The sequence below is a fragment of the Channa argus genome, chromosome 9 (assembly GCF_033026475.1).
Source record: "Channa argus isolate prfri chromosome 9, Channa argus male v1.0, whole genome shotgun sequence".
In the NCBI taxonomy this organism is placed as follows: Eukaryota; Metazoa; Chordata; class Actinopteri; order Anabantiformes; family Channidae; genus Channa; species Channa argus.
In genome coordinates, this window is record NC_090205.1 from 2,071,966 (window position 1) to 2,093,403 (window position 21,438).

A 21,438-nucleotide genomic window follows, 5' to 3' on the forward strand; every position below is an offset into this window, starting at 1 on the left:
GAAAGTAGATGTACACACACTTTAACCAGGTGTGTTGGCAAAGGATTAAACAACCAAGTGGACTCTTAGATTTTGAGATGACAAGGAAATATTCAAATCTCTGATTCAGAAGGGAGCTTGAAAATAACGGGATGGGGGAATTTGTAAAGAAATTGCGAGAGGAGCTAAGTGTTGAAATAGTTGAGGAAGCTAAATGCTTATGTATATTAAAGTTTTGGTCATAAATGCCTCAGAGTAAACAGTACAATACAAGTCGGGTGGAAGTGAGTCAGGAGATTCCAAAATACTCTTGATATTAGAGAAAAGAACTTTGGTGTTGCCTTCACTGGATTTATTAATTTTTTATAATACATCGATCTGGCTGCAGCAGAGAGCGTCTTTATAGGACTGGATGCATTTGAGGTACATTTCCTTGTGCAGCATGAGTCCAGTTCTTTTGTAGAGATGTTTCAGGCGATGACCTCTAGATTTGAGCTGGAATAGTTCAAGAGTAAACCAAAGAGCAGAGTGAGTGATGGAAACAGTCTGGATTATGAGAGGTGCCACTGTCAGGATCGCTAACTTCACTTCCCCCTTCAAGACTTTCATATTTGCAGCCACTTCCTGTTCCTGGTCCTGTCACATTTTTCCCTGCTTTACTAATCCCCGGTAATTTGTTTCACCTTGTCTCACCACTGTTCAGTTCCCTCACCAAGCTGCCAGATCGTCTGCTTTTTCACCGCAGCTTTCATCTAAATCATCTTTGCTATCTACGGTTCAGACTGCACTAAGTTTTTGAACTGACTCTGCTGCTACTTTGGTTATGTGACTAACTGCTCCCTATCGACTCTCTGTTGCCAACCTAATGAATGACCAGGATTATGAGTACTGTTATCTGCCCATGAAGGATCAAGCTCTTGTAACCACGTGATTATAAGGTGAAGATTTATCACGTCATGTCTACATTTTGATCATGAAATGTTAAATTTTTACCAAGTTATGTGATTATCTACTATTACTCTAATGTGGAACTCAGATGAGTATCCATCATGTGTTCAAGTTACCTGTATCAAGGACTTCACCAAGTGAATATCCACTGTAAGAATTCTCTTACCAACGTTAAGAACCATGTTTGTGTCATGTAAGAGAATTATGGAAATCAAGAGCTATGAGGCTGTTGCACTGGGGCACTTAATCACAAAAGGGTTTTTGGAATTTCTATATTATATCACGAATGGGATTTTGGAGTTCTCTTCATTATCATTGGAGATGATGATGATTGGAGATTCACCACGGCTACGTTCAACACGCTCACTACCAGGCCTGCCACTGTGTTACGGATCCAGACCACTACATCTTCCCCAGTGGTCCTCCCACCATTTCCTTAACCTATCTTCAAGTTACTCAACCTCACTGCATCTCAAGATTTGGCTACTCTACCAGGACCATAATCCACTCTTCCCCATAAGAACTTTGCTTCTCCTCTAGATTCCTCTCATCTTCCCACTGACTCTAACTAGAGTTCAGCACCATCTAGCGAGTCAGAGGACCTACTACATCTCTATCCTGTTTTGCCAACTATTATATTTTATAATAAACCTTATTTAAACTGATTAGTTGTGTTAAGCGCATTATCGGGTCCAACCCTAAAACTAGTACCTAACAGCCACTGTCTCCAAAAGGTTATGTAGTTAAGAATTATAGTAAAAAACCTGTTCATTAGGAGTTGTCAAATCACCACTACAGAGGAGTCTTGATAGCAGTGGTCAAGGAAGGGTTGACTTTTTTAATATTACGAAGGACATGATGCATTGTTTAACACATTTACATAGTGTTAGATTAACGTTGAGGGATACTAACATACGGTCAGATATGGGACACTCAGTAGCAGTCCAATAAACAGAACAATCAGAGAATTCAGCTAAACAGACAGTGCTACATTTTGGTGGCTGGTGGATAACAGCCAGTAATAGACCACCTCTCCTTCCAGAAGTTCGATTTAGTTTTTGAAAGTAATTTTACTGTTAAGTCTCCACCAAACAAAGAAAGTTGAGGTTGTGATCAGCCATGAGATAGTAGATTAGACAGCTTTTGTTGGGGAGTGAGCAGACATTAAATAGCCCAAATCTGAGGATACTAGGATCCACTAATTGGAGTGGTGGTTCCATTCCTGGCTCTTGCTGTCAGTAAGTCGGGCAAATTGCAGGGCAGCTCCCCAATCAGTGTTGGGTAAATGGCTAAATAAAAAGAAGTGCAGGGCTCACTGGGTACCAATACACTAAACAGAACTACAGTGCAAACCATTTAGCCTAATTTACACACTGACATTTTCTAAGATTTGCTTTTAGCCTGAAGAGTCATGAGTTAAATATGCTCCACCCTCTCAAAATACCAAAAACAGAATCTTTGGAGAAATACATTAAATTTATTCCAAACGTATATTCTTGTTAACATTCGATCCCTAAGGCAAACGCAATAACTTTATTGTTTGCTAACTGCACAACACAAGTTTTTAATTTTAGCAGCAGCACTCATTTTGCAGATATTCAAAAATCTTTTACTTGCTCCTCTGATCTGGTGCAGGTTTAGTCCATAAATTAGAGGGTTGTTGATAGGAGGAATGACCAGATACTCAAAAGATAACACACCTGTGATGACAGGATTCAAGGTATCAGTCTCAAATCGAGTTAAAGACAACTCACAAAAAACAGAGAATGAATACGTCACAAAAGTCACTATGTGGGGCAGGCAGGTTTGTAAGACCTTTCCTCGGAATTCAGAGGAGCTTTTCCTGCAAACAAGCAGAATACGCAGGTAGGTGTACAGGACAAAGAACAGGGGGATAAATAAGGTTGCTATTAGAACAAACAGAGTTACAATGTTGTTCACAGTTGTGTCGACACAGGAGAGTCGAACCACAGGCCAGTTAGAGCAGAAAAGTCTGTGCAGCTTGTGCCCACAGAGAGGTAAACGAACTGTGAGATAGAGACCAAAACCACAGGCACATGCAGGGTACATCACTGCAAAAATCCACAGCTTAACCACCATCCTCAATGTCATTTTACTGTGATAGTGTAGAGGACGACAAATGGCAACAAATCTATCATAGGCCATGATGCTGAGAATAGTCAGTTCATACGATGTGTATGTGTATATAACATAGATCTGAATGAAGCAGAATGTACGTGAGATGAAGTGAGTGTCAGACAGTATGTCCATCAGGAACCTGGGGAAGAAGCCGGCTGAGCCGTACAGAGAGTTTAAACACAGACAGCAGATGAAAATATACATGGGCTGATGCAGAGACTTGTCCAGGCAGACTGTCAGAATAATGACAACATTAGCAGAGATTATAGTCATGTAGATCAGCAGACACAGACTGAAGAAGACATATTTGAGGGAACCATAGTTTGAGAATAATGTTAGCTGAAAGTAGAAAGGACTCAGGCTGTTGTTGTTCATGTCTCCAGAGAATCCGAGCTGGAAAAAAAGAGCAATAGTTAAAGAGAGAAATAGTAAATAATTGATGAAAAGGAAATGTGTCCATAACACAACTCACAATAACACTGTATGAATAAAAGTTGCAGCAGGTGCTTATTCTACATGTACTACATCCAACCTGATATTTTCATAAACTTAACAGTATTTCAGTGTAAATAGTCTTAATCTTTCTTAAAAAATATTAAGCTTTTAATTTAAATCTTAATACTCCAGAAAGAAATGAGTGTTCAGACTACAATAAAACACATAAAAAAAATGTTACTGTATAGATGGTATAAAACCTGGACATGTATCAGCCAACCAGTCATAAAAATTAAATTCTGTCTCCAAACAGCCTAAGTTGTTGACATCAGTCAGTTCATTAGATTGTACTGGGTGAGATCTGAGAAACATGCAGCTTCTCCCAGTCTATCCCACAGTGGGGCTGTGAACATATATCCTGTTCTGCCGTTTCACTAAGAATGGTCACGTGTACACAGGATCCAAAGGGACGTGAAGAGTGGGACTACATGTTGGTCACATTAAACACGTGTTACCCACCTGTGTGTTTTATAACTGTGAATAATCATGTATGGAAATATATATCGCTAACATCCAAAGTTGAATCACCATCGTAAACATTATTTTTTTGTAATAGTGGAAATGCTGACAAACAAATCTGTCATAGGCCATGACACTGAGAATAGTCAGTTCAGAAGATATGTATGTGTCAATAACATATATCTGATTTGAATGACAAGAAGCTGTATGTCCATCAAGAATCTGGGGAAGAAGCTGGCTGAGCTTTGAAGAGAGCTTAGAGACACACAGCAGATGCAAATATACAGAGATTTTGCCTTGGAGTCTGTCAAAATAATGACAGTGATTATAGTTATATATTTACAGAGAGGCAGAGTAAAGACAGGATTTCTAAGGTATCCATAATGTGTAGTCTGAGTGAAGTGAAAACAGAGAAGAATCAGGCCATCACCACATATTTTCATGGAAGGTAGAAAACAAGAACAAAAGAAAACCAACATCAAAAAACAAAATGTCTGTTTCAAGTATTAGATGGGTATAATAAAAGCATACACCAAACAATAAAAAATCATCAGCTTCTTGAAGTTCAAGCGTCTACCCTGTACTGACTGAAGCAGTGGTGACATTTACTTTCTTCTGCTGCTTTAATGTGAGCAGCAACATGCACAAACCACAACTAAAAGAAAATGAAGCCACGCAACATTTGACTTCACTGATGGACATGTGCTTTTTAAGTCAAATCAGAACTCAGCCCAACAATAGTAACTCGCAAAACTGTTGTAAATCTAAAAAATTACATTTGAGAGATTGAAAAGAATTAGATCTATCTTTAAAAGTGAAAAACCCAGAACCACGAACATACAAACTGTAAACAAAGCAGCTATTTCTGACCACTCCACTGTCACAGATCCCAGATGGTTCACGGCTTCTTCAAGAATATGTCTGGTAAAAAGTTACAAATGGCTCTGGCATTGTTAACACCAAGATCTCTTTTTGTGCACTGATTCAATTCAACATTCAACACTGTCATCTTTATCACTGACATCTTTATCACCACTTTTCTTTTCATCTTTTCCTACTTTAGGAATAGCTTCTCATGCATCCCAGGAGAGGCCATAGTCATGGACATTGTAGAAGTTGTTGCTCTGAGTTGTGACCAGGTGAGTATCTACACCTAACAGGTCATGATCGGGCTGCTTTTTTTAAAAACTGTTTCAATGAACTTTAATTTTGCCAGCTGGTGGTTATGGACAGTGTTGTAGACAGCACTCTGTATTTATGAACGTCAGTCCATGTGCCACTGCAAGTGTGTGAACACAGAGCACAGACCCAACAGCTGTCTTTACTGATTCAAGGAATGCTGTCTTATAGGGCAAGAAATTCACTGGTGGGTTGGACGCGCTACAAGACGGAAGCACCAGGATTTTCCTCTCACTCTGATACTCTATCTGTAATCCTACTGCTGGATGCTGTTTTGTTCAAGGCCCACTTAGGGTAGCCACAGGCCTTGAGATCCTCCCCCCAAACATTACAAATAGCTCATGTACAATGGTGCTAGAATCATCGATAAGGCCCCAATCCCTGCTTTTTACCCATAGATCTCTATGAGCTAACTTCAATTATTACCTCATCTAAACCAACAACCTGTCTGCTAGACTCTATTCCAACTAAGCTGCTCAAGGAAGCTTTACCCTTAATAGATACGTTCATATTAGATATCATCAATCTATCTTTAGAAACAGGCTATGTACCACAGGCCTATAAGGTAGCTGTAATTAAACCACTACTTAAAAAACCCTGTATTGACCCAGGTGTTTTAGCCAATTACAGACCAATATCTAATCTCCCCTTTATTTCTAAAATAATTGAAAAAGTAGTCGCAAAACAATTATGTGATCACCTTCATAGGAATAATTTGTATGAAGACTTTCAGTCAGGATTTAGAGTTCATCATAGTACAGAAACAGCACTGGTAAAAGTCACCAACGATCTTCTCATGGCCTCAGATACTGGACTCATCTCTATACTTGTTCTGTTAAATCTTAGTGCTGCATTTGATACCATTGATCATAACATTTTATTACAGAGACTGGAACATGAAAATGGAATTACAGGAACTGCACTAGGTTGGTTTAAATCTTATCTATCTGATAGATTTCAATTTGTTCATGTTAATGATGAATCCTCCATGCACACAAAGGTTAGCTTTGGAGATCCACAAGGCTCTGTGTTAGGACCAATACTTTTTACTTTATATATGTCTCCTTTAGGCAACATTATTAGAATGCTCCATAAATTTCCACTGTTATGCTGATGATACCCAGCTATATTTATCTATGGAACCAGATGAAAATAATCAGTAATAAAGCTTCAAGCCTACAAGAAATAAAGGCCTGGATGTCCCACAATTTTTTACTTTTAAACTCAGACAAAACTGAAGTCATAGTATTTGGGCCCAAAAATCTCAGAGATATGATGTCCAACCATATTGTTACCCTAGATGGCATAAGTCTGGCCTCCAGTACTACTGCAAGGAACCTTGGAGTTATGTTAGATCAGGATTTGTCCTTTACCTCACATATAAAACAAATCTCTAGAACAGCCTTCTTCCAACTACGGAACATTGCCAAAATTAGGAGCATCCTGTTTCAAACTGATGCCGAAAAACTAGTCCATGTAGGTGTCCACTGGTGTGTTTTCAGTGTGCAGCTACTGTTCCAACCAACCTGCCTGATGTTTTGTTGCTCTTTTCTTTTCTCTCTTCACTTTCCACTCACCCAAAATGCTCAAGGCAGATGGCCGCCCACCCTGAGCCTGGTTCTCCTGGAGGTTTTTCCGGTTAAAGGGAGTTTTTCCTTCTCCACTGTTGCCTAGGGGTTTTTCAAGGGGGAATAGTTGGGTTCTCTCTGTACATCTTTATAGTCTTGACTTTATTCTGTAAAGTGCCTTGAGATGACTTTGTTGTGAAAATTGAATTGAATTGACCATCCAGAGTCTGTCTCAGCTTCTCCCTGAAAGCTACACAACATTCTTCCTTTTTTAACTTCCACCACTTCGTCCTCTGCTTTGCCTTTGTCCTCTTCATCTTCCTCACCTCTGTTCCCTTCACCTACATCTCCATCGAAATCTGCACCAATCACCACTCTGGGATTGCTCTGCATCACTTCATCTAACTCACTCCAGAATTTCTCCTTCTCTTCTAACTCATATCCTACCTGTGGGGCAGAACCACTAACAACATTATATATATAATATGTTACAAAGGTATTTCCATGATTTACTTGGGACTCCTCAGCAAAGAAGGCCATTCATTTGGCTCTGATGATGTGTAGCTGTTCCATTTCATAGTGAGAGATTTCAGCCAGAACCCATTATGACTCGGTTTGAGCAGACCTCAAACTCAAACGGTTGAGGTATAAATTTTTAAGTCATTGCCATCTATGACATTGTGTCCACTCCTGTGTTAATGTCCCTATTTTTTTCATTCTTTTTTTTGGTCCATCTGGGTTGTGTGTGCTCGTGACTGCTCTCACTGTGACAAGGAAACAGGATAAGACCATTTGCCTCCATTTGCTCAGATCACGGGAAGATGCTGCTGCTCTTTCCTGCAACTGTTTTTAATGTTTGCTAAATTTCACACAAGTAATGTTGACTTTCAGTGAGTGATTTCCTCCCTTTTGTGATTCTCTCAGAGTGGAGGAGAATTTTGCCATTTGTGGAAAATAGAAGGAAGAATTTGGATGTTTAATGACGTCTTTTCAGGTTATGATGAATAACAGAATGCAGGCTCACTTTGTTGGAACCTATGTATGATTTTAAGATTTTACTTATTATGTCACAAATTCTCCATCTCTCACTTTTCTTCTTGCAACTGTACTGCTGTACAGACATGAACAGCAACAACAGTCTGACTGACTATTTCGAGTTCACAGTGTTTTCAGACTATGGTTCCCTCAAATATGTCTTCTTCAGTCTGTTTCTGCTGATCTACATGACTATAATCTCTGCTAATGTTGTCATTATTCTGACAGTCTGTCTGGACAAGTCTCTGCATCAGCCCATGTATATTTTCATCTGCTGTCTGTGTTTAAACTCTCTGTACGGCTCAGCCGGCTTCTTCCCCAGGTTCCTGATAGACATACTGTCTGACACTCACTTCATCTCACATCCGTTCTGCTTCACTCAGTTATATGTTATTCACACTTATAAAGCTCATGATGTGAATATTCTCACTGTCATGGCCTATGACAGGTTTGTTGCTATTTGTCAGCCTTTACACTATCATAGTAAAATGACATTTAGGAAGGTGCTGTATCTTTTGATTTTTGTTTTGTTGTATCCTGTTTGTGTTTTTTCCTACTTCTTTGGCTTTTATCTATCCAGCTCTTTTCCTTTGTGTGGTTATAAACTGCACAGGATTTTCTGCACCAACTGGTCCATAGTGCAGCTTTCCTGTGTAGACACAACTGTGATTAACACAGCAGGCCTGATCCTTGGTGTGTTCTCAACCTTCATCCCCTTGATTTTTGTCCTGTACACTTACCTATGTATTCTTATTGTGTGTAGGAGAAGTTCCTCTGAATTCAGAGGAAAGGCGTTACAAACGTGTTTGCCTCATATAGTTACATTCATCAACTTTTGCATTTCAGCATTTATTGAAGCGTCACTGACACAATATAAGATGGATGAAGTAAATACCTTTGTTATTGTTGCTGTATCTCTGGAGTTTTTGGTTATTCCCCCCATGACTAATCCTCTAGTTTATGGCCTGAATCTGCCTCAGATCAGAGGAGTGATTTCTGGGTTTGTACACATTCACAAAGTGGTGCATCCTTCATAATCAGAAACACCAAATTTATATGAAATAAATAAATCCACTTGTTAAAAGTCCCTTTACAATGCTTTCATTAAATTGACGCCGCTGCTAAATATAAAGGACGACAAACTGACTAAAATGCATCTTAATTACTCATATCAAAATAATAATATGCTGCCAAACAAGCTTAATTTCCATTGTATATGATCTTTGCTTCCATGTGTCACCATGTTCTATGTGTAGTAATATATTGCAAAAACCTTCATGAGAAATAAAACGATTATATTGCTGATAGTAACAGTGGAGATGGATCTGTTTGTGCATTTTTCTGGAACGATTTAGGGTTTTGCCTAAATGTTTTTTTTGGTAGGAATTAAAAACATATATTATGTGACTGATTATATTCCCAGCTGTGTGCAATCGTTTAGAAAGCTTTCTGTTAGAGACTCCAATGGGCCTTTTCATTGTCCTGCATCTGGACAGTCAGCGTTGTCTGTGAAAGCAACAACTCAGTGGAACGAGACAACTTAAAGAGAAGACAGAATTCTGAGGACAGCTCTCAGTGTCTGCAACTATCAACATCTTTCCAAAGTCATCTCAGAGGTGTCTGTGGATGTGGAGATCCTCATCAGGGATGAAATGATTAAAGTAGTTACTGAGCTTAAATGTGTTGGTACAGCTGGGTGCAAAAGGTCATAGTCCTTCACACTGAAATGGTATTGAAGAGGATGCAAACGTTGCTCTTTCCCCTGTTTTTATTCCTCCATTATTTCATGCTTAAATATTTACGTGTAGTGTAACCACCTTATAAACAAATTTCACGATTGCTTTGTTAAGTGGCCAATAAAAAACATGGTTACTGTAACAGGTAAATGCAGAAGTTTTGCTTCTATCGTAGTGTTCTATCTGTCAGACTATCCTAGTTTCAGGATGTGTTTTTCTTTCTCTTGTGTGTTTATGCTTTGCTCATCATCTGTCCTGACTGTCCAGTCAGTGAGACAGAGACTACAGTGCAGATACATATCGTACTAGATATGAATGAGTTAGGTACATGTTCATTTTCCGTAAGTTTAATGTGTGGAAGTTCCTGGCTAAACATGTGCAAGCTAGCTACACAGGAACACGAGGTCGGGCTGTGGAGTCCGACGTGGATTTTGACTGATGTTTAAACTTCATAAAATGCATGACTTATGTTTGCATTGCTTCAAATCTTATTAAATACACGTGATTGATGGTGAGAGCAGCGTGTTGGTTTCTCAGCCCTTCTCTCCCCGTATTTCGCCTGAATTAAGGGAACAACATTACCCTAAAGGAATGTTGTTTCATGTGTTGTGTACATTTCATGACAAAAAATAGAACATCAGCAACAGTGTAGGAGATGGCTCATTATCCAGGACTGCTAACATTAATGTACTGTGATTGCAAGCAGCAACATTAGCATCTTTTGTAGCATATGTATGACGATCTCCACATGACTTCTGGTCTCCTGCAACATCTTACAGATTGCTTTATTCTCTGGTGCTCACTACCTACATGTTCCTGCTACCCATAGATATCTGTGTCATTATCTGATATCTGCCAAGATTTTTGGCTCTGACAAATCAGGGTCATAAAGAGATTTTCTTAACTAATGGTAAATGTTCTGCACTTACACAGCACTTTTCTACCTACTGGCACTTAAATCACTTTACACTGCTTCTTATTCACCAATTCACAATCACACACACTCATAAACCAATGGGGGAGCTGCTATGCAGCTGGTCACTGGGAGCAACTAAGTTGGGGTTCAGTGTCTTGCTCAAGGACACTTCGACATGTGACTGGAGGACGTGGGGACTGAACCAACAACTGTGAGATTGGTGGACAACCGCTCTACCTTCCTGCACCACAGTCGCCCCTTGCCAGAGGACTTAATGCACTTCCCGACATACTGATAGGCGGGTCAATCACGTGGTCCATTGTGGGCCTGAAGGAAATTCCACAACTGACCCTCAGGCCTCCATTTAGTGATTCCTGCTTCAGAGTTGAGGTTAGCGTTAGGTTCTGAGCCATTCAGAGGATCCAATGACAAAACTGGTTTCACTGGGATTACATCAGAAAACAAAAGAAAGCTTTCTGGTCCCAGACAGATCATTCAAGTATTTGAGTACAACGATTTTGTGAGCAGCTTAGTGTCAATGATACAGTCACAGAGGATGTTAGGCCTTTTTGCTACAGCTGCTGGGATCATGCTGTAAGTCCTGCTATACATCTTCATGCTACTGTTGGTTTGTATGTCAAACATTCTGCTTGCTGTCAGACAAGGTATAAATATTCCAGTCTGACCATTCTACCAGTTCTTCACCTTAACAGCAGGCCAGTTCTTTTAAGATCACAGGGATCCTGCACAGCAAGGGTGCCATATAAACCTCCGGAAGATGGTGGCAGTGAACCTGGCCCAGACAATCAGTGGGAACACCAGAGTGTATTGCAGCTGTTCTTATAGGCACCATCAGAATGTACAAGCAGATTTGCATCAATCAAAGATACCCAACCCACAGATAGTTAAGCAGATAAGAACCTGCGACCTGTGCAAAGGCAGACGTGTGCCACTTATTGCCCCCTCTACCCATTGATGTATAACCCACTAGGTCCACTGGGGACAGATGCCTTGATAACTCCTTGGCATTGAATAAAGCTGGATGCCTTGTCATCCATTCCCTCTCTTATCGGGTCTCCTAAGGAAGGCGTTCGGGTCCTTGTGGCATCGAATTGAAAGTATAAAACAGGACGAAGCTGGGGGTCAGTCTGTGGCATCTTCCAATCACACAGGATATGTTATTCCAGGTGCAGGGGAGTATTTGACACTTGAATCCCAAGGCTTTGATAGTTTGTATGTGGATGTAAAATGGCAGTGCACACAAATGACCTAGACAAGCATTTTGCAGTAGAGTAACAACTGAACTTGTCATATTGATTTAATTCTAACCTTCAGCATCTCTTTTTCTTAGGTCATGCAGATCAAGCCTTAGTCTTCCCTATTTTGAACTTGTGTCGACCTTTTGCTTTTCTGTTTTAGAGCAACCTTCCTGTTGGGTTTTGCTCAGGCCAGACAAGCAATCTGAGCATTTTTTCTGTGAATAGAACAGAAAGGTTTTGGAATAAACCAGGGCATCAACTTTGTCCAGTTGCCTGAAGCGTCTTAATCCTCTGACTCATCATCTTTTCTTACAGTGGTAGCACACAATTAGGACTTTCTGTTTGTATGTTTTATTTCAGATACTTTGAGGTTTTTGACTTTGCTCCCAGATGATTTGCTTTTCTTAATAACCCAGAGCATTTTATTTTGTTCAGTAACTGACCAAACCATGACATGGTTCCAATCACAAAATGGCCTGAACAAAGCATCTGTTTTGCCATTTAATATTGTAAACTGTGTGCATAGTTTGTGAAGGAGGGATAGGAATGGAATGGTTACATATGAAATTCTACAAGAGTAAGAATTTAGCTTTTTATATTGATACTTACTGTGTCGAGCTCATCAGGAGTTTAATATTTGTTGAGACTGAACTTTTCTCTCGTTATAATTTAAATAAAGTATAAAAAAGTACTAACACTGAATTGGCTTCTGAGCTGGTTTGGTGTAAATCAGTTTTCAGTCATTAGTGAGTTTGTAGGGGGCTGGACATCCAGACATCCAGTATCTTTTGTTGCTTGTGGACCTGTGTGTGCACGTGACTGCTCTCAGTGAAACAGCAAAATGGAATAAAATTTGAGCAGCTGCTTCAGTGTAGGTTGGATCAGGAGAGGATGCTGTATGTATTTTCTATATTTGTTTAGTCATAAGCAGTTCTTACAGCTATCAGAGAGACAAATGATGCTGTTTAAACTCACTGACACTAGTTCAAGTGTTTAGTTGCTGTGTTATAGCTTAAAAGTCTGCATTTATGTATTTGAGCCTTCATGTTATATATTAGCATAAGTTCTAATATACATTTACTAAACAATTCAAAACAGCACATAGAATACTTATGTTAGGAAATGTTGAAAATGCATGAATTCAGGTTCATCATTTAACTTAATTAAACAAGTATTTCATAATTTTTACTTAAAAACCTTTACATCTTATCTCGTATCTCTCATCACTCTCACTTTTCTTCTTCCAGCTGTGCTGTTGTACAGACATGAACAACAACAGTGTGACTCCCTCCTACTTTGAGTTCACCTTATTCTCAGACTATGGTTCCCTCAAATATGTCTTCTTCAGTCTGTGTCTGCTGATCTACATGACTATAATCTCTGCTAATGTTGTCATTATTCTGACAGTCTGTCTGGACAAGTCTCTGCATCAGCCCATGTATATTTTCATCTGCTGTCTGTGTTTAAACTCTCTGTACGGCTCAGCCGGCTTCTTCCCCAGGTTCCTGATGGACTTACTGTCTGACACTCACTTCATCTCACGTCCGTTCTGCTTCATTCAGATGTATGTTATTCACACATACAAAACACATGAGGTAAATGTTCTCACTGTCATGGCCTATGACAGATTAGTTGCTATTTGTCAGCCTTTACACTATCACAGTAAAATGACACTTAGAACAGTTTTATTTCTCTTGATTTTATCTGTGCTGTATCCTCTTTGTATGTTAGCCTACTTTATGTATCAGTCAAGTAATTTACCCTTGTGTGGATATAAACTGCACAGGATTTTTTGCACCAGTTGGTCTGTAGTTCAGCTTTCCTGTGTGGAGATACCTGGTAACAGCATAACAGGCCAAGTCATTGCTGTGACAACAATCTTTATCCCCCTGTTCTTTGTCCTGTACACCTACCTGCGTATTCTGATTGTTTGTAGGAAAAGTTTGTCTGAATTCAGAGGAAAAGCGTTACAGACCTGCCTGCCCCACATGGTGACTTTCGTCAATTATTGCTTCTCAGTATTTATTGATGTTCTACTTAATCAATATAAAGTTGATGAAGTAAATCCACTTGTCATTGTTGTTCTGTCTCTGGAGTTTCTGATCATTCCTCCCATCACTAACCCTCTAGTTTATGGCCTGAAGCTGCCTCAGATCAGAGGAGCGATTTCTGGGTTTCTAAGGACACACACAATACTTTGTCCCACATAATTCAAAAACCCAAAAAACACATGAAAGATTTAAGGAGCATTATTCTCTGACAGTCATATAATGTGTTGGAATATCATAACTTATTTTGTTTGATCATATAGTTCACAAAGTATACTGTGTTAAATTCCCCTACTCCACATTATATTATAATTAATATAATATAATATTAATAATTAACAGTGTAAGCATGGTCAAACTCATGGTTCATCAAGATGGAACAAATGTAACATACTTAAGTCATATTTGAATTGCAGAACTGTTGTGTGTAATAATGGACTGTAATCATCTTATGTGAAATAAATCCTACTATGAGCTGCTTTTCTGGTTGATTGGCCTTTTTGTTTTGGACTGAATTTAGCTGAATGTAGTTTGAGAATAGGATTTATGTGTTTGTTATATTGTTCACATGATATCAAATCATATGACGTGATTTCATTTAATCATAGCAGCCTATTGAAAGTGGAGAGAGAAGTCACTGGTATCTTTGGCATTGTGTTCACCACATGAACAAGGAGCAGAGAAAGACATTTTTAGACAAGCATGTTAAAGGTAGAGGCTATAAGACCAACCCCAAAAGTGATCTACCTGTGACTGAGGTTGCAAATATTTTTAAGAAGTGTGAGGTCTGTGGCACTTTAGCCAACCTCCCTGCCAGCATAGTGTGATGGTGTGAATGTTAAAAAAGAGCCAAGGAAATTTTAGAAAGTGATACAAGGTAAATCAGTGTCCGATCACACTATTGGCCATATGTCTGATCCACTAAAAAAATAACTAGAATTCTTTTATTTAAACTTGCCAGAACTCTGAAGTGAAACATACAGTCTGGGCAGCACAGTGGTGGAGCGGTTGACACTGCCGCCTAAAATCTAAAAGGTTGCCGACCCCAGCAAAGTGAGGCCTTTTTGTGTGATGATTGCATATTCCCGCTGTGCTTGTGTGGGTTAAATGGTGACTTCAAAATTGTGTGTAGGTGTGAATGTTTGTGTCTCTCTGTGTTGATGATGGATGGATGGCACATACAGCCTATTGACAGAAAGCTTAGTCTCAGTTACAGATTAATGTTCTCTATCAGATTAATCACCAAAACACACAGCTTAAAGCATTAGGAAATAACTAAGAACTAAACATTAAATTTTTCTGAATGGGCCTACTGTCAGCCCGGATCTGAATGGAAAACTATGGAAAGAGCTGGAACATACAGTCTGGAGAGCTGGGACATGGACACTGGTGCTGATGTAATTCTAACAAAAAAGGGAAAAGTATAAGTTTAGTGGCAAAATATGTGATAATAAGAACGTATGACAATAATTTGTGTGTCTTCACTTAAGTACATGAGGGAAGCACAACAGTTGGAACATTCTTCTAAAACCCCGTCTTGTGTTTCACATGCTCCATGAAGACGATTTAGAAAAATAACTTCTTCTTAAACTCTAAAGTTTTCACACTGCAGTAACTCGTCTTGCTTTAAGTCACATTACAAGGCTGCTACATCTACTGGTGAAAAGACATGTAGCAGCTGCCTTCACACTTAATGACACAAACCAATGAAGGTAATAATCTTGGTGGTCGTAAGTCTTAAAAGTTTCCTCTCCATGTAGTTTTTTTAGCTGGCTGATCTATGCTGGTCAACTTTGGAATGCTAGTGTGTAGCTGAGTCAGTTACATGAACATTGTCACGTCCCCATGTGGAAGAAGTGGAAAACTATAAATAAATAAAAGTACATGTGTTTAATGTGATTATACATTAAATATTAATATGCATTTGGGCAGCTCTAACCATGAAATGGTTAAACTTTAGAAATGGCTGGATGTCACTGACCTGTTGCTTTGTTGGTAGGGGGCTGAACACTCTCTGTAGTTTTGTGCCTTGTGGACCTGTGTGCACATGGAACTGCTCTCAGTGTAACAACTAAACAGGATAAAAGTTGAGCAGCTGTTTCAGTTTATTTTGTTCAGGGGAAGATGCTGCAAGTCTCTAATGTGTCATTTTCATGATCAGACACTGTGTCTACTTTCTAATTCTTTCTCTGTCTGTTTGTCTGATGTACAGTCTGTGGTTCTTTACAGCTGCCTCACAACACACAAGTGATGTTGGCTTTTAGTGACTGATTTCTTCTTGGTTCAGTGATTCTGTGGGTGAAAACACGAAGAGTGTGTCAGTTGCGAAAAGAGTATGTAGCGGTTGCAGTTCATACCTGCCATATACTTAATGTTTGGGAGTATTTATCATATTATTCAGATTTTTTACAAATTGTGTGATGTCTTTTTTTAAAACATTAAATGTTTAGCTTTTTATTCATCATTTTATTCATTCAATTAATCTTATGTTGTTTTACTTGACTAAATGCAGGTTGGATTTTTGAATTTAACTCAACTTTTTTCACTCATCTTTCATTTCTCCATCACTCTCACTTTTTTTCATCCAGCTGTGCTGTTGTACAGACATGAACAACAACAGTGTGACTCCCTCCTACTTTGAGTTCACCTTATTCTCAGACTATGGTTCCCTCAGATCACTTTTCTTCAGTCTGTGTCTGCTGATCTACATGACTATAATCTCTGCTAATGTTGTCATTATTCTGACAGTCTGCCTGGACAAGTCTCTGCATCAGCCCATGTATATTTTCATCTGCTGTCTGTGTTTAAACTCTCTGTACGGCTCAGCCGGCTTCTTCCCCAGGTTCCTGATGGACATACTGTCTGACACTCACTTCATCTCACGTCCGTCTTGTTTCTTACAAATATATGTTATTTACACGTATGCAGGACATGAGTTGACTCTTCTCACTGTCATGGCCTATGACAGGCTTGTTGCCATTTGTCAGCCTTTACATTATCACAGTAAAATGACATCTAAGTTGGTTTTATTTCTTTTGATTTTTACTGTGCTGTATCCTGTTTGTATGTTAGGCCACTTCTTCTATCTAGTCAGTCATTTACCTTTGTGTGGAAATAAACTGCACAGGACTTTTTGCACGAGTTGGACTATAATTCAACTCTCCTGTGTGGAGATAATGCTCAGTGTGACAGGACATTTTCTTGCTGTGACAACAATCTTTATCCCCCTGCTCTTTGTCCTGTACAACTACCTGCGTATTCTGCTTGTGTGCAGAAAAAGTTCCTCTGAATTCAGAGGAAAGGCCTTACAAACCTGCCTGCCCCACATAGTGACGTTTGTGAATTATTGCATCTCATTGTTCTGTGAAGTTTCACTGAGTCTTTATAAGGAAGTGAACCCATTTGTCATTGTTGTTCTATCTCTGGAGTTTCTGATCATCCCTCCCATCACTAACCCTCTAGTTTATGGCCTGAAGCTGCCTCAGATCAGAGGAGCGATTTCTGGGTTTCTAATACATAAAATTGTTCTCTCCATGTAATTCAGTGAACCACAAGCACAAACTATAACAGTAGTTAAAATGTTTTATTCACATAAAGTTCTTTTAGCTTAATTCATATCTGTCTGTACTTGTCAGATAATCTGTTTCCTCATATTAGACAAATAAGAATCCTTCTCATTCAGAATAAATGCAGGCTTAAAATCATTTCTCCTCCATGACATTTATTTTACCAATATTCCACCTTTAGAGGGTTTTTATATTTTGTCGTTCTGCAGATGTTTTATTCCAAAGTGACTTGTAAGTGATGTCCAAAGAAAGCAAAAAGTCAGGGGGAAGATATTAAAGCCCAGTGTTTCAATTTGATGAAATGCAAATTGTGCAAGATTGGACAGATAAGAAAAATAGTTTTGTGTTAGTGTATAGAAGGCTGTAGAAGAGCTCTGTAACATCTGGAGGGGTTTAATGGTGGGAGCCCTGTCAGCAGGACAGTGCTGTAGTAAACAAGAGACTAATGCTTATGTGAGGAGTAGAGTTGCATATTCAGAAGTAAGGTCTAATATTTCTGATGTTGTGATGTTGTAGAGAGGAAATCTGGTTGTATGATCCAACTTATGGCTCAAACTAAAATTCAGTGGCAAACTCATATTCACATAACCACATTTTTGAATGTCAGTGTTAATATTTTGCTTCAAGTCAGAGTGTACAAGAATTGTCACATGCTTTTTAAATAGATGTATGCTTATCTTTATCTAAACACGAACGTGGTGGCACAGAGTGGGTGAAGTGAAGAGTTATTCACTTCTAAAAGCATTTTGAACGAGGCTCACTCTACTGACCAATCAGAGAAGAGGAACTTGATTAGTACGTTTGGGTTTTCGGACATCAATACAGGCTCAAATTTCTCAAATTTCTCATAATTCAGTGGTTGCAAAAGTTCTGAAATATCTCTTTATTCTGTTGTGCTCGAGGCCTCTTAACTTCCCATTAGTCAGTATGACTGATTATAGCTGGTGTCTTATGGTGGTGTCTTACAGATCAGACAAAGAAGATGGTAGCCATGTTTGTCTCTTGCAGCTATTTCTAAACTGTTTCCAATCATTAGTTCAAATAATTTTACATAAACAAACGTTACTGGGAAGGTGAAGCTGTTTTGCCAAGTTCTCACATAAGTTCCCAACTATTTCAGTCAGCAAACTGTTTGCATGGTCAGGAAAACATGATGCAAGTCGACCACAAACTGGCTGCATCACCATGCTCTGGGAAAGTAGCCCAAAAGCCCTAAATCTAATTTTTAAAACTTGGTTAACATTTTAACTGATCACATGGACAAAGAAAAAGCCTTTATATTATAACCAGAGGAGTAAGGTGAGGCCTTCAAGCACATCAATAAATCTCTAGAACAGGCTTCTTCCACCTACGGAACATTGCCAAAATTAGGAGCATCCTGTCTCAAAGTGATGCTGAAAAACTGGTCCATGCATTTGTTACCTCTAGGTTGGACTACTGTAATTCCCTACTTTCAGGATGCCCCAGTAACTAAAGAGCCTGCAATTAATCCAAAATGCTGCAGCAAGAGTGCTGACTGGAACTAGCAAGAGAGATCATATTTCACCTTCACTAGATTCTCTCCATTGGCTTCCCATTAAATTTAGAATAGAATTTAAAACCCTGCTTCTTACATATAAAGCTCTGAATGGTCAGGCTCCATCATATATAGAAGACCTCATAGCACCATATCATCCCAGTAGACCACTTCGTTCTCAGAATGCAGGCCTACTTGTGGTTCCCAGAATTTCCAAAGGTAGAATGGGAGGTAGAGCCTTTAGCTATCAAGCTCCTCTCTTGTGGAACCAGCTCCCAGTTCAGATTCAGGAAGCAGACACCCTCTCTACTTTTAAGTCTAGGCTTAAAACATCCCTCTTTAATAAAGCATATAGTTAGTTATAGTTATGGTGCTACAGGCTTAGACTGCTGGGGGATCCCCCCCCTCCTTTGCTTCTCCTGTTCTCTCCTGCCGCTGAAGCTTTGTGTTTTCCAGTGTGCAGCTACTGGTCCTACCAACCTGCCCATTGTTTTGTTGTTGCTTTTTGTTGCTCGGTTCTTTTCTCTCTCCCCTTTCCACTCACCCCAACCGGTCAAGGCAGATGGCCGCCCACCCTCAGCCTGGTTCTGCTGGAGGTTTCTTCCTTTAAAGGGAGTTTTGGCATTATTTATTATTTATATGACTTTGTTGTGAATTGGCCCAATATAAATAAAGCTGAATTGAATTGAATTGAATTGAATTGAATTGAATTGAATTGAATTGAATTGAATTGAATTGAATTGAATTGAATTGAATTGAATTGAATTGAATTGAATTGAATTGAATTGAATTGAATTGAATTGAATTGAATTGAATTGCAGTGTCTGTATTATGTGAGTAAAGCATGCTGCTGTGCCCCAAATCATCGGATGTGTTGATAACGTTTCTATCAGGAGACTTTTTTATATATGCATGACTCCGATGTGCTGTAAATAAAACACTGTTTCCCACAGCTTAAAACTTTTCTATAATGTGTGTCCTTTGTCCACTGATCACGCACCGAAATCATGCAGATTGTCACACAAGTTCTTTCTTTGGCGATATTCTGAGAAACAACTTTACATAAATATCTGAAACACCACATGGCTATAGTGTGAAACTTCCAACATGAAATTGAAATTGTCTCTTTTGTCAGTGACATTTATTTATTAAGCAGGGGGGGCTGCAGCAGTTAGTAAAGCAATCATCAACTCCCAGTCCCTCCTGGCTACGTGTTACAGTGTCCTTGGCCAAGACATTAAATCCAAAGATGGGTCTGTGTGTGTGAATGGATGAATGAGAAGCAACATTGCCAATTGCTTTGGATAAAGGCACAATATAAGCAAAGCAATAGGTGATATGATTCAGTTGGATTTGCAAAGCACAACACAGCATGTTTAGGCAACTGAAGAACATGTTCGTGATTTAGGATAAATGTTAGTAAAATAAAGTTGCAGTGTTTTTTGCATCATGTCCAATATGATAGTTCAACTAATGTCACAGTTTAGTGCTGTGAATCAATTTGATGATAAAAAGATGAAATCATGTTTTTGTAGCTGGACAACACAAAACAATTGAAGCACTTGTCAGTTTAAAGTTTCTGCATTATGGTATAGAGACATTCTTGTTTAGTTAATGATGACTAATCCCAGCAGCATTTGTTTTGTTGTTTCAAAGATGATCATTTCTTGGCAGACTGGCTTGATCCCATGACACCTGTTGTCTTACTTCATTCTTACTTCATCCTCTTTGGTCCCCATGGACAAAGGCCATAGTGAGCTTCTGCCACTATCCTCTCCTCATCAACATGGCACAACCCCCACCCCACCCCCATCACACACACACATGTCCACATTAGGCCAGGCTGTATGTATTGTACTTTATTGTCAACCATGTAACGGCTATGCTCCAGGGATGGCTCAACACCTACTGGATGCATTTTCCAAGGATTTCTCTACGGACATTCACGGTCCACAGAGGTGAGCCCTAATGAGCTTGGTTCTCAGACCTCCCCTGACTTTTACTCTAGTGCCACTTTTGATGCAACTATTATGGTTGTGCGTAGGTTGTCAAAAAAACATTTGGAGTTTGATTGTAGACTGTTCAGTTTCTAATATCTTATATCATTACAACATTAAAAATGGCAACTGTTTCAAAACAAACAACACATCCATTTAACACATTCAAAAGGAAAATGTGTTAATAGTCGAAGCTGAGTTTTAAATATATAAGTCAAAGCATTCAGGGGAAATCATGGATTCTGGGGATAAAATAGAGGGTTATTGATGAGTGGGTGAGGGTAAATAAATCCTCCAACAGTAGAAATTGCTATGGTTGAAAGGGCTGTTAGGGGTTCAGCGCCTTGCCCAGAGACACTTCAACATATAGCCGGGACTGGGGACCGAACAAAAGACGCTGTGGTCAGTGGACGACTGCCTTACCAATTGAGCTACAGCCGCCCCACTAGTACAGAACCCTGTGGAACTCCTTAACTGACGTTTGTGCTTGAAAGATTCATAGTTAAAATGAAGAAACTTGGATTCTATTTGATAGATTTAAACCCGCCTAGTACGGTTCCGTTAATCTCAAGGCATGTACAAGTCTCTGCTTTGAAAT

At 39.2% G+C, this 21,438-nt stretch overlaps 3 protein-coding genes across 3 annotated transcripts; 2 read left to right on the plus strand and 1 right to left on the minus strand.

Moving 5' to 3' along the window:
- Positions 1–2,115: 2,115 nt before the first annotated feature.
- LOC137132841 (olfactory receptor 51L1-like) lies at positions 2,116–3,441 on the minus strand. The gene is made up of 2 exons (XM_067515849.1): positions 2,541–3,441; positions 2,116–2,216 (listed from the first exon to the last, which is right to left on the minus strand). Exons 1-2 carry the CDS (start codon positions 3,439–3,441, stop codon positions 2,116–2,118), a joined length of 1,002 nt encoding a protein of 333 aa, XP_067371950.1.
- Positions 3,442–12,978: 9,537 nt separating this feature from the next.
- LOC137132842 (olfactory receptor 10J5-like) lies at positions 12,979–13,923 on the plus strand. The gene has a single exon (XM_067515850.1). The coding sequence runs from the start codon at positions 12,979–12,981 to the stop codon at positions 13,921–13,923; it is 945 nt and encodes a 314-aa protein (XP_067371951.1).
- A 2,444-nt stretch (positions 13,924–16,367) lies between these two features.
- Positions 16,368–17,300, plus strand: LOC137132843 (olfactory receptor 6K3-like). The gene has a single exon (XM_067515852.1). It carries the CDS (start codon positions 16,368–16,370, stop codon positions 17,298–17,300), a length of 933 nt encoding a protein of 310 aa, XP_067371953.1.
- The last annotated feature ends 4,138 nt before the right edge of the window (positions 17,301–21,438 follow it).